Raw genomic sequence first — 15,484 nt, 5'->3', positions numbered from 1 at the left:
TTGATGGTGTTAACTTTCATGTTTATGTTGGAGATAATGTTATAATATATTCACGTCTATCATGTGTTCGACGCAATGTCTCTGAGGGCCTTATCATGCTCCTTTCTTTCCTTTTTCTTTTTTTTTTTTTTGGGTTAAGCATAACTTTGTCAAGAATTTTGTTTATGTAAATGAAATAAACGAATTAATGTGTTTACTATCTTAAAAAGAGAATCTAAACGCAATGTCATTAGTGCATGTTAAGTGCCTGTTTCTAACGGCCTTCCGTGGAAGAATTGGAAGAAACTGTGTTAGGAATAGCTCCAAATGGAATTCTTAATGCATCTATCTAAAATGCCTGGTTAGCAAGTCCTTATATTCTTAACCAAATTCACAAATAAACTGATTTGAGTCCTCAAAGAATCGACAATGAACTTGCCTGTTATGAAAGTGTACTAGGAAGTTATATTTTGCAAGAATTAGTACAAAAGTGGGATTTTGTAGGGTAACAATCATTGCCTTCTAATGAAGTTATGGTCCATTGATTCTACATTTTTTTTATTAACCTGCTTTGAATTCTAAGTCATAATAGGTAAAGTTATAGCTTTTGTTTACTATATTTATTTATGTGCCAGGTTAGAGTACCATTGCTTCTACCTTTCCCTCCTTTCTTTTTTAATTCTATTTTATTCCGGGTCTGTCTTTTCCCCATGTTAATTTTTTTTGTTTCAAAGTAGGCAATATTTTCAACCATTGCTCATTTTATATTCATTATTGTTTCAGAAGCCTGTCGAAGTAAATGTTGAAACGAAACAGGATTTGAGAAGTTTTAAGCTTATATTGAAATATATAAAAGCCTTGCCTGTAAGTGTTGAACTACAGTTTACTCTTCATTATATAGCATGAACAATAATGCTAATTTGTGTGCATGTCTAATGTTCATTATATAGCATGAACTTCTCTCTTACACACTCGCTCCCTTACTGACACGACTTCATCAATGCCATTCAAGAAAATATTACGGTATTTTGTTTTATGGTACAATTTGCATAGAGGAGTAATTGAATCTATTTTGTTTTCTGGTGCAATTTTTTATGATATTTTGCAAGTGGTATGTCTTTATTCTGAATGTTTGTTTCTTTCCTGTTTGGCTGGAACTGATGACTGATAGGAGGGTCAAATAATAATGCTTTCCAAATGCAAGCGGGGATTCAATTGCTTTCGTCACTCGTTCCTGTTCGTCAATTGAGCTTCCTCAGGTTGCTGGTCCATCATGGGCACCCTTTGCTTCTTGGATCACTGGTTGGTAAGTCAACCTTTTTCCCCTTCTTTGCCTTTATATGCTTTCTTTACCAAAATAGAATTCCTTAATTAATAATGCCATGTTCTATATTGGTAAATAGCTAAATAACTAGAAATGTGATGTTATGGTTGTTTAAAAAAAATGTAGTTTTTTGGATTATTAGTGGAATTTTGGAACTTGAGGATTAATGGCCATATGTCTTTTTATAGTATGCTTTGAAGTTTGGATTTTGATATAGGGACCATGTAACTAAAGCGGTTCAAATTTGAATATTTAACTTCTCAGCCTAAGAGTTCTAGGAAGTTAGATCACAGAGCTCTGAGTTGAATAGTTTTGTTACTGCTTACACCAAATCAACTTCTGCCCCTCACTTAATTATCTATTGAATTGCATTTTCAAGTGAAAACTCTGAATGGTGTATGGTGTATTTTATTTCAGTGAGAAATGTATGGTTTGAGGCCTTATACAATTGCCTAGAAAACTCATTATTCATTTCTTACTTTTACTTTTTATCTAACCTGCAACTTTGATGTAGATATATGATCACCAGCATCACATGGGCCTTCTCATAATAGAGAGAAGGGAATTGGCTTCCAAGTATGAGCAAGTTAAGACCTTGGCTGAGTCTTCTGAGTTAATGCATAAACATGATTCAGCCATGACTAAATCTGCTTTAACTGAAGCAAGACAACGCGAAGAAAGTTTGAAGAAGACAGTCAGAGGCGAATTCGCAGTTAGAAAGTCAACTGAACTTTTTTAGTAAATTAGCAAAGGAACAATGGGATGCATATAAATCTGTGATTGATAGCTGCAGCAAGCTCATATCAGAAAAGGTATTTCTTTCAAATCATTTGTGGTTGTTTAATTAATGGAAGTAACATCAAAATTAGAATTTTTACTCCTGTGGATGTAGAGTAAACTGATTGATAATGCTCACTGTTAAATAACTAGAACATTTTGGCCTTATGGTATGCCTTGCATTAGATTAAATTTCTACATTCCTGTTTATTAGTTATTTTAATGAGATAGGACATCTTTACTATTAGACTTATACAATTAAGTTGACTTTTGATGGGTTTGAAAGAGATTATATATCCAACTTTACTGTTTGCATGGTTTTCAGTTTCAAGTGGTGTGACTGAATTTCTAATGCACATATGTGATATCATGTTCTTGAGACTACACTTCAGGCTCTCATGTTCTTGCTTTTCTTCTTGTGTTGATGTTGAAAATGCAATTCTTACAGTGGATAAAGCAAGCTTCTAAACCCAACAAGGAAGCAGTTATTAAAGCATTGCTAGGTGCAAAAGAAGTTATGCTTGGGATTAGATATCATATGCGCCTAATGGGTGAGGCTGCAGGTGTTCCTGTAAGTTCCTTTCATTGATTTGGCACTTATTATTAGGCTTCTTCTGTTTGAATGATGTTGATTATAAATTATATCTGCTGGTAGAATATCACTACTCTTTCCTTGCAATTCATGCAGATTGAACCAGAATCACAAACAAAACTTTTAGATGCTACACTGAACTTGGAAGGAGTGTTGTTGGCTGGAGTTCCAGGAGCAGGAGGATTTGATGCTGTCTTTGCTGTTACTTTGGGAGATTCAAGCAGCAATGTGACAAAAACATGGAGCTCACTCAATGTTCTTGCCCTTCTGGTTAAAGAAGATCCTTATGGCGTTTCTTTAGAAAGTGTTGACCCTAGAACAAATGAAATCACTTCAGTTGTATCTTCAATTCATATTGAATAATTTATTGTAAATATTGTTTATTTTTAATACGATGAATTTGTTTATTTTTTGAAATATTGTAAATATTCGAATATAAATTAGATAAAAATTTGTATTAAATTTATATTTATTTTGTATGAAAACAAGTTTATTTTGTAATTAGAAAAAGTAAAAAAATTCGATTTTACCTTACAGATGGATTTACAGACGGATTTTCTGTCTGTAATCATGATTTTCCAAAGTTTAAATTACAGACAGAAAATCTGTCGAAAAATCTGTCTGTAATTACAAACGGAAAATCCGTCTGAAAATTTGTCTGTAATTACAGACAGAAAATCCGTCTGAAAATCCGTCTGTAATTATAGACGGAAAATCCGTCTGAAAATCTGCCTGTAATTACAGACAAAAAATCCGTCTGAAAATCTGCCTGTAATTACAGACAGAAAATCCATCTGAAAATCCGTCTGTAAGTTTGTCGCCTTCAGGAAATGGAGGGAGAATTTACAGAGGAAAAATCCGTCGGTAAATAATTTCCAACGGGGCTTTTACAGAGGGACAAAATCCGTCGGTAATTTCGTCAGTAACCAAAAATCCATCTGTAATAAAGACTAAATCTGTCTGTAAATCTGTCTGTATTTATCCATTTTCTAGTTGTGACTTTTTTAATACAGATTAATTTTTTTTAATGTCTTTTTAATAATCAAAAAAATTATTCTATCCATCTAGACAATTTTTTTCCATGTCCCATGTGTGTTAAGTACATCGTCTGAAAAAATATTTTTTAATTTTCATTAATTAATATACGGTTAGATAAAAGATATCAAACTAATGTCATGTCCAAAATTTATCCCAACACAGAGATATCACTAGTCAACAAAGTGCCCTTAGTTTATAGCCTTAGTCCATTCAAGGAGAAGTATTTCTTGTTCTTTTTTGGGCAAGAGACAATTAGTGGAACTTTCCTTCACAGTTATTGTGTTTAGGGTAAAAATGAGTTAATACTCAAATTGGTCCCTGAAATTTGACTCCCGACTCAATTTAGCCCTCAAGGTTTTAATTGACTCTAATTGTACCCTGAAATTTTGTCCCGCACCTCAAGTTGGCCCTTCCGTCGTTTTTCGTCACCGGAAAGTTGAGCTGGCAATTTTGGTAGACACCTGACACCCTAGCAGTTAGATGACATGGCAAAATGTTTGAAGGCATCAATTTAACTCCTAAAAATTTCAAATAAAACCTAGAACTCCCAATTTCCCCAAATCGAAGAGTTGTCGCCAAGAGGTGAGAAGAATGTTGGGAAGCAGCAGCCAAAGCTCAGGTAGCTCTAGTAGAGCTCGTTCGCATGGTGGCTGGGTGAAGAACGCACACTGTGACAGAGGTGGGAAGGTTTCCATTAGTGCGGTTGTGGGTTGCATCCTATTCTTCGGTGGTCTGGGACGGATTCCAATCCAGAAAGACCATTCTATGGATGCTCTAACTATAATGTGAGTTAGTTGAATTGTTGCAAGTTGATTGTGTGTCTTATTTTTCAAATGCTTGTTGATTTTGTAGTTGTTCCTCCTCTAATTTTTTTTTTTTTTTTGGATTTTTGGTGTTGTAGACTACCGGTAAGAGATGGTGTGGCTTTTTTAAATGGGCAGATGTTGAAGAAGAAGAAGCCATAGTTGACAAAAATGAAAGTTCAGTTAGTGAAGACCATTGAAAAATATCTCTGGGATGGAAAATTAGTGCAGTTGAAGCTAAAATTAGAATATTAAAAATGTGGAATATTATGTTGTCTGTTTGTTATTATTTTTGGAATTGTGATTGTAGTTTGTGTATTAGGTGGGATGAAATATATGTAACTATATATCAGTTATGTGAATGAAGCATTGTTATGTATTTAATGACAAAATAGAAATGGAATTTTATGTTCTCTTGCTAATGATATATCCTGTAAAAATTCTTTAAAACTGAGATTATATATGAAGTTGTTATGAGTATGTATATGAAGACAAGATTAGGAGATGGCTCTAATAACTATATATGTAGTATGCACTTCCATTAGTGAATAAATTTAAGTGTATAGGTCATTTGTGAAAACATTGAATACAAAATAATAACTTCGGCTCTCAATGATTATCTTCTTTGTTCCCATGAAAACAAAAATAGATGAGATGTTATGACAAAAGAAAATCTAATAGAATCTTTTGTGGTTCTTGCACTTGACAGAAGACCCACAAAAAAGTAATTCATTAAGTAATTCATAGTCATTAATCATTGTCAATATCACAGCATTAGCAATAGCAGTATCTGTATCATACTTTAAATACCCTAGATAACATAGTTTCAAATATCCTAAACTAAAACAGATTACTCTACATAACATAGTAACAAAATATCAAAAGAGCAAAGTTTGATCAAATGCTCTCTACAAAATATGTTCTACACAACTTCCAGTCAACATTGCAAAGCTTTTCTATTTTGTTGTTGGTGGTTTGAAGCCTGGAGTGGGGACGAATGTCATAAACTCTGCCAAGCGTGCAGTTGTCCCAGAACTTGCTCTTTGCATTGGGTTCACATTGAAAGTTATTTTCCTCTTAGATTGCAACTTGTCAGGCCTTGTCACCTGTTGTGGAGGTGGAGGTGGGTCTGATGGAGGGACCTAGTAAAATTGTTAACCGAAATAGTGACCAATACAACCCAATAAAAATCAATCAATATATTATCAAACAGTATCAATCAATTAGATCTACCCAACATTTACTCGTGTATTATAAACCAATACAAACCAGTGGACATTTAATCAAATATTAGAAACTAATCATTACATGTTCTTGATTTTTCGGTTGTGAGTACAATCTCTGAAGCATTTGCATCATCAACAGCTTGCCCTGGTGCTAATGGAGCATTTTCATTAATCTCAGCAACTTGGGTGTTAGTAGTAGCAGCATTTGCTGGATCTGTACTCTCTCCAGCCTTATAACCTTTTTCTTTTGCAACAAGGACACTAGCAAAGTCATCAGCTTTTCTATGAGCGCAACTCCTCTTTGTATTCCCTCTCGTACCACAGTAAGTACATGTGAATTCTTTGTATTTCCTTTTTCAACTTGGTTTCAGTTATTGACTTCTTAACACTAGATGACTCTTCATCAGCATCCTTCCGTCTTTTTTGGGTTATTGGCCCTGGCTTTCGCTTCATTTTAGGTGCATGAGGCCTATTTTGTTCACTTCTCTCCCAAAGATCTTATCCTGGTATTGGATTGAGAGAGTGCTTGTAGGTATCTCTATAGGCTTCCATGGTCAGCCAATGATGACAAAAATCTTCAGGATTTCGATTTATCTTGGAGATGGCTGCACATGCATGGACACACGGCATGCCTACAAAGACAGATGTTATGAAACAGTATCCAACAATCTATTTAAATAGACAATAATCACCAGAGACATAAAACATAGTAAAACAAATAACAAAACTTAAATGAATACAAATCAATTACTATCTAATCTAAACTATGTTTAATTAAATGAATACAAACCAGTCACTATCTAATCTAAATTATGAATACAAACCAGTCACTGTCTAAACTATGTTTAAGCAATTATTGGCTATCTCAATACCTGTTATTTGCCAAAACCTACAGGTGCATATGCACTTTCCCAAGTCAACAGCCATGTTGGTAGGCCAACTGTGGATCTCAAATCTTTGATACTCTTCATCTCCACTCCAGTTCGGTGTCCATTTTTGAGATTCTTTCCTGATTTTCTGCAATCTACTGTGTTGGATTGGTGGGAGCTTACCAACATGGTGGGATAACTTGACCTTGTTTTTTGCAATGGACCACATCTCAAACATCCGAACCTCCTCTAACAAGGTGATTATTGGCTTAGCTCTGTATTCCTTGATCCTTGAGTTAAAAACCTCGCAGGCATTGTTACAAATGTTATCAATTTTTTTATCGTATCGGAAATATGCCCTAGTCCATGCTTCTCTAGGCCACTTATCCAAATATGCCCAAGCTCCCTCGTTGAGTCTCTTTAACCTATCTATCTTCTGATCAAAACCATGGCGAGTTGTTTCCCTAACACACTCCCATAATAGTCCTCTGTACTCCTGCTCTTTCCCTTGTTTGTTAAAATTCTTCCATAGATGCCAGACACAGAATCGATGGTGTACATTGGGCATAAGCTCCTTTACTGCTGAAGCCAAACCCTGGACCAGCAACACATGAAATATCAATTATCGTGCCTCAAACAGACCCCCCAAATATATTAAGTGACCTCAAACAGACCCCCCCAAATATATTAAGTGACCTCAAACAGACCCTCGCAATGAATACATTTACTAATCACAGTCCTCACAGCAAGTATGAATTGATTATACAAATACGTTTACTAATCACAGTCCTCAGAACAAGTATGAATTGATTATGCAAATACGTTTACTAATCACAGTCCTCAGAAATTTACCAATCACAGTCCTCACAGCAAGTATGAGTTGATTATGTAAATAAATATTACTAATCATAGTCCTCACAACAAGTATGAATTCATTATACAAATACATTTACTCATTTACCTTTTGCATGTCTGACATAAAAGCCCATTTGTTGGCCATGTAGTCACCCAAGTCATCAAGCAGCAGGTCTAAAAACCACCTCCAATTCTCTTTATTCTCAACATCAACAATTGCCCACGCAATTGGATATATATGGTTGTTGGCATCCTGAGCCATTGCTGAGAGTATTTGTCCCCCAAACCGAGTCTTCAAGAAGGCTCTGTCGAGTCCGATCAGTGGATGGCAGCCAACCTTAAAACCCTTCTTACATCCATCCAGGCATACATACATTTTTTCAAATATAGGATCATCCCCTTGAAGATATGTACCAATCTTTACTGTTGAACCAGGATTACTCTTAAGTAGAGTTTCTGCATAATCTCTAACCAATCCGTACTGGGCAGCTGCATCACTGTAAAACAATATTTCTTGCGTCCATTAAAGCTCTAGTTAGTGATGATTTGTTTAGGTCCAGGTCACACCTTCTCCTGAAATATGCTTTAGCCTCACTGTGCTTTAAGCTCGGATACCTCCTCAATTTTTTTACCAACTTGCCAGCAAGCCATCTCCTATTGGCTGCCCTGTTTTTGCTCATCCTAGGACATATGTGTTCATTCTTAAATATTTTTAATTGCCAGCATGTCTCCTCAGAATCCCTAGATGCATAAGCAACCCATGGACATCTAACCATATCCTCATCTTCTCCAATTGTCCACTTGCAAATAGCTCTGACTCTGTAGCTCTCATTCCTTTTAAATTTAATCTCCCTACCTTTTAGAATGGTGAATTCTCTCACAGCATCCATAAATTTATTCTTGTGACTAAACTTCATTCCAACTTGTAGCTTTAGTTAATCGAATCGGCCACCCTCAGAGAAGATTGGGTGCACATCATCAGCATCATCATCATCACTCCACTCCTCATCTAAGTTTGGGGGGGAGGTTTTCAATTCTTCAGACTTCCAAGAGTCGTTTTCATCAGAATCATCGTGAATCGGATCATATGCATCATAAGATTCTTGGTTGTTTTCTCTGTTGCCCAGCACTTGCACCAAATCTACTTCTTCATCAAAATTTTCCACAACCAGACCGTCATCTTCCTCTACTATTTTCTTCTTGCCCTTCTTCCAGGCAGCACCTGGAGCATACTTCAACTTAAATTCCCTCAACCTAGCTGCCGAAAGACCACCTTCAATATCTGATTCAGTAGAACTGTCTTGTGGTCTAGGCTTATATAGGCTGTCTTCTGCATATTTGTACGAGTTATGTGAGTCACTGTCACTGCCATTGCTGTCATCAAGGCTTATATAGGTTTTCTTGCTGCCAGTATCTTGTTTTTGTCCCACTACTCTTCCTTTTAGTCTAGCAAAGGATCTTGTTGCAGTATGAATTGATTTGGATGAAGTGGCTTTACATTTATGGGCTAATTTGGGTGTTGGATTGGGCTTGGATGCTTATTTGGGTGTTGGATTGGGTTTGGGCCCGGACTTAGGTGTGAACTTAATTGTATTTGATGTGGGATTGGGTTGAGGTGCTGGTTTGGATGTGGACTTGGGCTTAGGTCCTGGTTTGGGTATGGGCTTAGGTGTCTCCTTAGGTGCAGGTTTGGACTTAGGTGTAGGCTGAGGTCTCTCCTTAGTTGCTGGCCTGGGCTTAGATGTGGGTTTAGGTGCTGGTTTTGGTTGTGGTATCTCCTTCAACAGGGGGTGGAAGCAGATGAAGGTTGGGACTTGGATGATGCGTTGGAAGGGCCTTCACTTGTGCTGTTGATGGGTGATTTGATATGGGATGGACTGGTTGGTGTATCATTCTTTGGGCTAGGTGTGGTCCCTTTGACAATGTTTTCTACACTAGTGGCATTGGATGTTAGCTCTATCAATTCAGGTGCTTCTTCCTCTACCATGGGTTGGAAACTCCATGCTCATAGTATATGTGCACTGTTCTCTCATTGTTCTTTGCATAGAAGCACATCTCTACTAGCTCTTTGTCATGACTTAGTACTCGCAGTCCACTCTTCATAGGTCTACCAGGAACAAGCCACCAACACTCAACCATGTTATCATAACCTAAGACCTTGTAGTATTCTCTTAGTGAAAATACATCTAATACGTCCTCATCCAGCCTAGTCAACTCATCAGTGTGATCATTGTCATAAACCAAACTGCCATTTAGTTTGGTGACAAAACTGCCTCCATGATGATACACAATCGTTATACCTTCATCCATCTATAAATAAGATTCATGAGACACAATGGTTAAAAACAACACTAACTTCAATAAATTGAAAATAGTAATTCAAATTACAGACAATTCAGTTGGGACTTAGTTCTAATATATTAAACAAATTAATCAATTAAAAGTGTTTTGGCTACCATTAAAAAAAAAGAAGAATTAAAACATTAATATTTTGTTTAAAGGTATTTGGTTTAATTTCAATCTGTCTCGTACAATCCTTAATCATGAAACATGAAAGAATAAAGCAAGTAAAATCAACAATATTTGGATATAGTTACATATATAATTGTTCCCATTTAAAGGGAATGTTAAAAGTGATCATAAGTGATTAATGGGAGAAACTATTCAAATTAGAACATTAAGAAGGAAAGTTAAAGATACGGTATAATCCCTATTTACTCAAACTTCTTCAAATATTTTTTACCAAAAGAGCACATTCTTCCATTTAACAAATTGATATGCAAAGAGTTGAAGTCAACTAATGTTAATGAAGCACATACTAGGATAAACACCAGATTCATCCATGGAATTCACACATGCATATATTCCACCCTATTATTAAGTGTTAGGTTGGGGAGGTCGTCATCCACAATCTACAATTATATCAACATAATATAAGTTGACAATGGTGTTCAACCGAGTTTAAGAATTGTCTCATATTATCAATTTATGTGTTATGCTACATTAGATGAAAATATGGAAACAAGCTCCTTTTTTAATGTGATAAGGATCGGTAGAAAACTATGCTAGGGTAAGGAAAGAAAGGAATATCTAAAACAAGACGAACATAATGAAAAAAATACACTAATCAAAAGTTAAATACACTGCAATGACTGGCCAAAATACAAAATCTTCCGTGACAAGACATCTCTATAAATGAGAAGGCAATATATCGAGGGATTTCTTATATTCATTCATGAATAATGATTGATTCAAGTCCCCATTTTAATATATAAATGCACTGAAAGAGTAAAATTGATGTAGACAATGTTCATGATTATCACTTAATTTCAGATGCATAATAAAACATTCATGGTGGTCATTGATGCAGACAATATTCAGCATAGAAAATATTTTATTTTTACAAGAAATTACCCAATCAACAATTAAATTAAAATGGAATATGAAGGAGTAAAATTGTTATTTTAAAATGGAATATGAAGAATCAAAGACTGCTCAAACGGACAAATAATTGAACGATTCAGTTGATCACAGCCACACACAAGCAAAAAAATTAAACCCTAACATACAAAAACTCTATCATCATCAACAACCATAATCAACCACATTTTCCTAAAGTTTCACTGATGAAGTAGAGTGAAAAAAATGAAAAACAATGCACAACCAACATTTTGAAAAAAACAGAGCACAGTAGTTGAGAGCATCGATTTTGTTACTAACCTGTTTTTCAAAAGATGACTCCCAGGTAATTAATCTTCACAATGGGATAGAAACAAGTAAGAAAAGCTTCAAAGCTCCATTACTGCGACATCCATAGTGCTTCTCTGACGGAAAGGAAAACGAGGGGAAGAGGAGGAAGAGAAAAAGTCAACTGGGTTTCACCTTTGGAGTGGTTAATGTTTTTATTTTCATTTAACCCCTTTCTAAGGTGAACGACGTCGTTTCTAAAGATTTCGGCGCCAACAGTAAAACGGCGTCGTTTTGAGACTGCCAGGTGTCATTTAAAATTGCCAGGTCAGCTATCCGGTGACGGAAAACGACGGAAGGGCCAAATTGAGGTGCAGAGCAAAATTCCAGGGTACAGTTAGAGTCAATTGAAACTTTGAAGGTTAAATTGAGTCGGGAGTTAAATTTCAAGGGCCAATTTGAGTATTAACTCGGTAAAAGTGGATTAAAAAGAAAATAATAAAAAGGAGGGGACCTTTTTGAATTTCAGATGAATAAAAATCAGAGCTCGTTTTGTAATTATTTTAGAGAAGCTTACCCGTAGTCTCCTTTTAGATGGGACTATCTTATCTAATATCCATAGTCAACTTTCTATAATAAAAGCTTAAAATTCATACCTCCAACTTTGTAGAGACAGGTTATTAACTTATTATTTACCACACCCAAAATGACTATTGTGGTATTGCCACACCATTTTGTTTAATTTTTGTATACTTTAACATATATACTTTTCCGTAAATATAAATACATTTTCAGCAATTTTTTTTAGTAGTTTCAGTTTGTCACTTTTGTGTTGTATATTATTATGGAGTCATTATTAGTTACTATACTACTGTATAAACATTCATTTAATCTTACTAATATTAAAAATGAATTCACTAATGATTTAGTTAAATAAATACTCTTGTGTATGTATTTATAAAACTATGAATTTATTATATAGACATAATAATGTTATAATATTTTTTAAAACTACACAATTTATATTATATATTATTATATATTTGAGCTATTCAGTTTTGTAAAAAAGATAAATTACTAAAAGCATACAAAAATAAAGTAAAATGGTGTCAAAATAACTTATCCCAATAAACAAACAAATCTAAAATCAATCATAATTTAACAAAATAATCGTGGATATATATTAATTAATTACTTAGAACTAATTAAGAAAGTAAGAATCAAGAACGGAAGAGACGGAGAAGGAAGAAAAAGGAGCATGTTAGGTCGCATGTGGAAGGAATTAATGGCACCAATCCCAAAGTTATATAAACTTTAGACTTTGAGACATGATTCACTTCTTATGGCGCATTAGGCGCGATCTCTGAAAAACACACGAGATATGTATACATAATGAGAATATTTAGAATTAGAATACACTTATATAAAATTAATTAATAATAATAATTAACTATATGTTCCTCCAATTCCTCTCTATATATAATTTTCACTCCCATTTTGGTACATTACTAACTACATATATACTCATCAAATTAGAGTAAGTCATAACCATGATGATGGGAACGAATAAGTTGGTGGTGTTGGTGTTGGTGTCCCTCTCTTTTGCTTTTGCAACAGAAGCTTGCCATGTCAAAGGCAGAGTTTATTGTGATACCTGCCGTTTTGGTTTTGAAACTAAGGCCACCTTCTACATTCCAGGTACATTATCATTTAATTACTATGTTAATCTCTCTAATTTTATTAAATTTTTAATTAAATTTTTATATTTTTTAATTAAATTTTTATATTATTTTTAATTTTATAATTAAATATTTTTTATATAAAAATATTAAAATTGACCGAATATTTTTCATAAAAAATATATAATCAAAAATCTAATTATATTTTTAATTATGAATATTTTTAATTTACAAAAAAATATTAACTTAATTCTAATAATTTTTATACTAAAAAAGACTTAAAAAATTAAAAATAGTATAAGACCTAATTAAAAACAATATAAAAATTTAATTATAAATTTGATAAAACTATAGGACCAACACAATAATTAAATCTATTATTATTTACCACTCAACTAAAACTATTTGCATGTATAATATGGGTCTTTCTGAGAAGGTGACTACTTTAGCTAATGTGATTTTATTGAATTGGTGGTTAATTAATTAGGTGCAACGGTGGCAATTCAGTGCAAAAACAAGAAGACAATGAAAGTAGAGTATTACACGGAAGTTAAAACAGACAACACTGGAACATACGGAATTGAGGTTGACAAAGAGTTCAATGAGCACAATTGTGAGAGTGTTCTTGTTCACAGCCCAGTGTTGGGGTGCAACAAAGCAGACCCAGGGCGTAGCAAGGCCACCTTGGTGCTGTCCCACTATAAAAATGGCCTACTCAACCATGTCCACTATGCTAATAACCTTGGTTTCTTGAAGGATGAGGCATTGCCTCAGTGCCAACAACTCCTCAAATACTACTTCTCCGATGTTTGATTCTGATGATGAACTACTATTAGCAGCTATTTGTTCTTGATTTGATTTTATGTGCATTAATATTAGAATAATAACTAAAGCTAAGAAGGATTTTTTCATCTATTTCTAATTAAGTTTAAGTATCTAGCTGTATGCTTTATTATTATTTGTTTCCTATTTAGTTACGTTTTAAGTTTTGATTCATTTGTTTGTATTAATAAGGTCACTTAGTTGTGGCTTTCGAATGCTGGGTTGTTGTATAAGTTTCCTATTCTTATTTTATTGCATTAAACCAAATCAAATTAATCACCCATGTGTATTTTGGAGGATAATACTTTTTTTTTTCCGTGATAGGAAAGAAAATAAATAACAATTAAAAAAGAAAAAATAAATAAAAAATTGTTTAAGAAAGATAGTTTTGCTAAATACTATTCCTAAATTCTTTTTAAGGCAACGAAAATTTTACTTGGGGAAAAAGAGTCCCATTACAGTCTTTGTCATGATATCTATTATTGTGTTTACATTTTTCAAGATCAACCAGAGATCAGCACGTCATTTCTAAGATATGATATCTCAGATTTTCAACACCAAATGATCAATAAAATCAGAGCAATCCTGTAAATTATTGATAATAATAAAGGTCTTTACACAGTCTGTCTCACATATAATATCTCTTTGCCCTCCCAAGCTAAAAGAAAAGCCTCTCCAAATAGCAAATAACTCTCCTTGCAGAATACTATGACTTAAAATTGTTCCCAAATAGCCTCGTTGCCACATTCCTTTCCAATCTCTGCTAACACAGACAAAACCAACCCGAGCACCATTGTTAGGATAGTTAGCATCACAATTAATCTTAAAGGTATCCATGGATGAGGGAATACATGTCCACTAATGGTGGAGAGGATAGACACTCGTTGCAACTCAAAATAAAATATTCTGGAGCTCCTTTTTCAAGGACAAAGCCATACCAGAACCTTGTCCATGGTCCAAGACTTGTGGGGATGAAATATCACGTTATTCCTCGAACGCCAAATTCATCAGAGACCAAAAAAGAATCTAAAGGGGCGTTATTTGCTATTATATAAGAACTAACTCATCAACTCTAGTGGTTGACCGGAGATCCCCAAAACTTGCCAAACTAGCTGAGCTTTTGGACAAAATTCCGAATGTAATGTAAAATCGATTCCTGACTTGAGAAACATCGTGGGCAGCTATTCGTGTGCGAAATGCCCCTCCTAAAACGAAATGCAGCAGTAGGAAGAGCCTTCCGAAGACATAGCCAGGCTAAAAATTTATACTTTTCCAGAACATGTTGATGTCAAAGCCAAAATCAATTCTGCTATCCTCCCAAATAAACATCTTTTTATTGAGCCACAAATAACTACTACAAGCGTCATAAATTTTTGAAGCCGCACCAATTCAACACCAACCGAGCTTTGAACCTGTTTAAGTATCCAGGTTATAAGAGTTAATGTTGATTTGCAGAGATTGATTCAGAGGATAATAGATATTCTTAAGGTTTCATTGTTCAGATGACTAAAAGTTTAACGATGCGGAGATCCGAATAAAAAATATGAACACGAGAATAATGCTTTGATAAACACATTTTGAATTCAGTATATAAGTGAAGCAGACTATTTACGTGCAATTATTTTTATGTAAAGATTATAATTGATATTGTCAAATATTTTGATATATTTGACTAAATTATCATTTAATAATTAATAATTATTATCTTTGTATAAAAATAAGTAGACGAGAATTTACGCCATAATTGAAAATGCATTGGCTAACTCTTCCCAACAAAACTTTCTTCGAGGAACTCGATGGACTAGTAGAGAGGTGCTTTGAGAGGGTTAATTT

The 15,484-nt window shown here is 34.3% G+C and overlaps 3 protein-coding genes across 3 annotated transcripts; 2 read left to right on the top strand and 1 right to left on the bottom strand.

The window, feature by feature from the left end:
- The first annotated feature begins 2,545 nt into the window (after positions 1–2,545).
- Positions 2,546–3,035, top strand: LOC140182617 (phosphomevalonate kinase, peroxisomal-like). Its single transcript, XM_072229783.1, has 2 exons — positions 2,546–2,651; positions 2,769–3,035. The coding sequence occupies exons 1-2, from the start codon at positions 2,598–2,600 to the stop codon at positions 3,033–3,035; spliced, it is 321 nt and encodes a 106-aa protein (XP_072085884.1). The 5' UTR covers positions 2,546–2,597.
- A 2,434-nt stretch (positions 3,036–5,469) lies between these two features.
- On the bottom strand, positions 5,470–8,353 carry LOC112785578 (uncharacterized). The gene is made up of 5 exons (XM_025829037.1): positions 8,031–8,353; positions 7,570–7,960; positions 6,612–7,203; positions 5,850–6,049; positions 5,470–5,655 (listed from the first exon to the last, which is right to left on the bottom strand). The coding sequence occupies exons 1-5, from the start codon at positions 8,351–8,353 to the stop codon at positions 5,470–5,472; spliced, it is 1,692 nt and encodes a 563-aa protein (XP_025684822.1).
- Positions 8,354–12,642: 4,289 nt separating this feature from the next.
- LOC112783689 (protein DOWNSTREAM OF FLC) lies at positions 12,643–13,932 on the top strand. Its single transcript, XM_025826734.2, has 2 exons — positions 12,643–12,848; positions 13,317–13,932. Exons 1-2 carry the CDS (start codon positions 12,701–12,703, stop codon positions 13,640–13,642), a joined length of 474 nt encoding a protein of 157 aa, XP_025682519.1. The 5' UTR covers positions 12,643–12,700; the 3' UTR covers positions 13,643–13,932.
- The last annotated feature ends 1,552 nt before the right edge of the window (positions 13,933–15,484 follow it).

The sequence above is a fragment of the Arachis hypogaea genome, chromosome 20 (assembly GCF_003086295.3).
Source record: "Arachis hypogaea cultivar Tifrunner chromosome 20, arahy.Tifrunner.gnm2.J5K5, whole genome shotgun sequence".
In the NCBI taxonomy this organism is placed as follows: domain Eukaryota; kingdom Viridiplantae; phylum Streptophyta; class Magnoliopsida; order Fabales; family Fabaceae; genus Arachis; species Arachis hypogaea.
This window is presented reverse-complemented; position numbering and strand designations above follow the sequence as displayed.

Excerpts from the sequence above, each read along its gene's own strand:
- LOC140182617 (XM_072229783.1), top strand. The coding sequence starts at position 2,598 with ATGCTTGGGATTAGATATCATATGCGCCTAATGGGTGAGGCTGCAGGT. Across the intron at positions 2,652-2,768 it reads GTGAGGCTGCAGGTGTTCCT|ATTGAACCAGAATCACAAAC; the intron begins GTAAGTTCCTTT and ends CAATTCATGCAG.
- LOC112785578 (XM_025829037.1), bottom strand. The coding sequence starts at position 8,353 with ATGGATGCTGTGAGAGAATTCACCATTCTAAAAGGTAGGGAGATTAAA. Across the intron at positions 6,050-6,611 it reads TAGGTTTTGGCAAATAACAG|GGAATACAAAGAGGAGTTGC; the intron begins GTATTGAGATAG and ends GTGGTACGAGAG. Across the intron at positions 5,656-5,849 it reads ATGCAAATGCTTCAGAGATT|GTCCCTCCATCAGACCCACC; the intron begins GTACTCACAACC and ends CAATTTTACTAG.
- LOC112783689 (XM_025826734.2), top strand. The coding sequence starts at position 12,701 with ATGATGATGGGAACGAATAAGTTGGTGGTGTTGGTGTTGGTGTCCCTC. Across the intron at positions 12,849-13,316 it reads GGCCACCTTCTACATTCCAG|GTGCAACGGTGGCAATTCAG; the intron begins GTACATTATCAT and ends TTAATTAATTAG.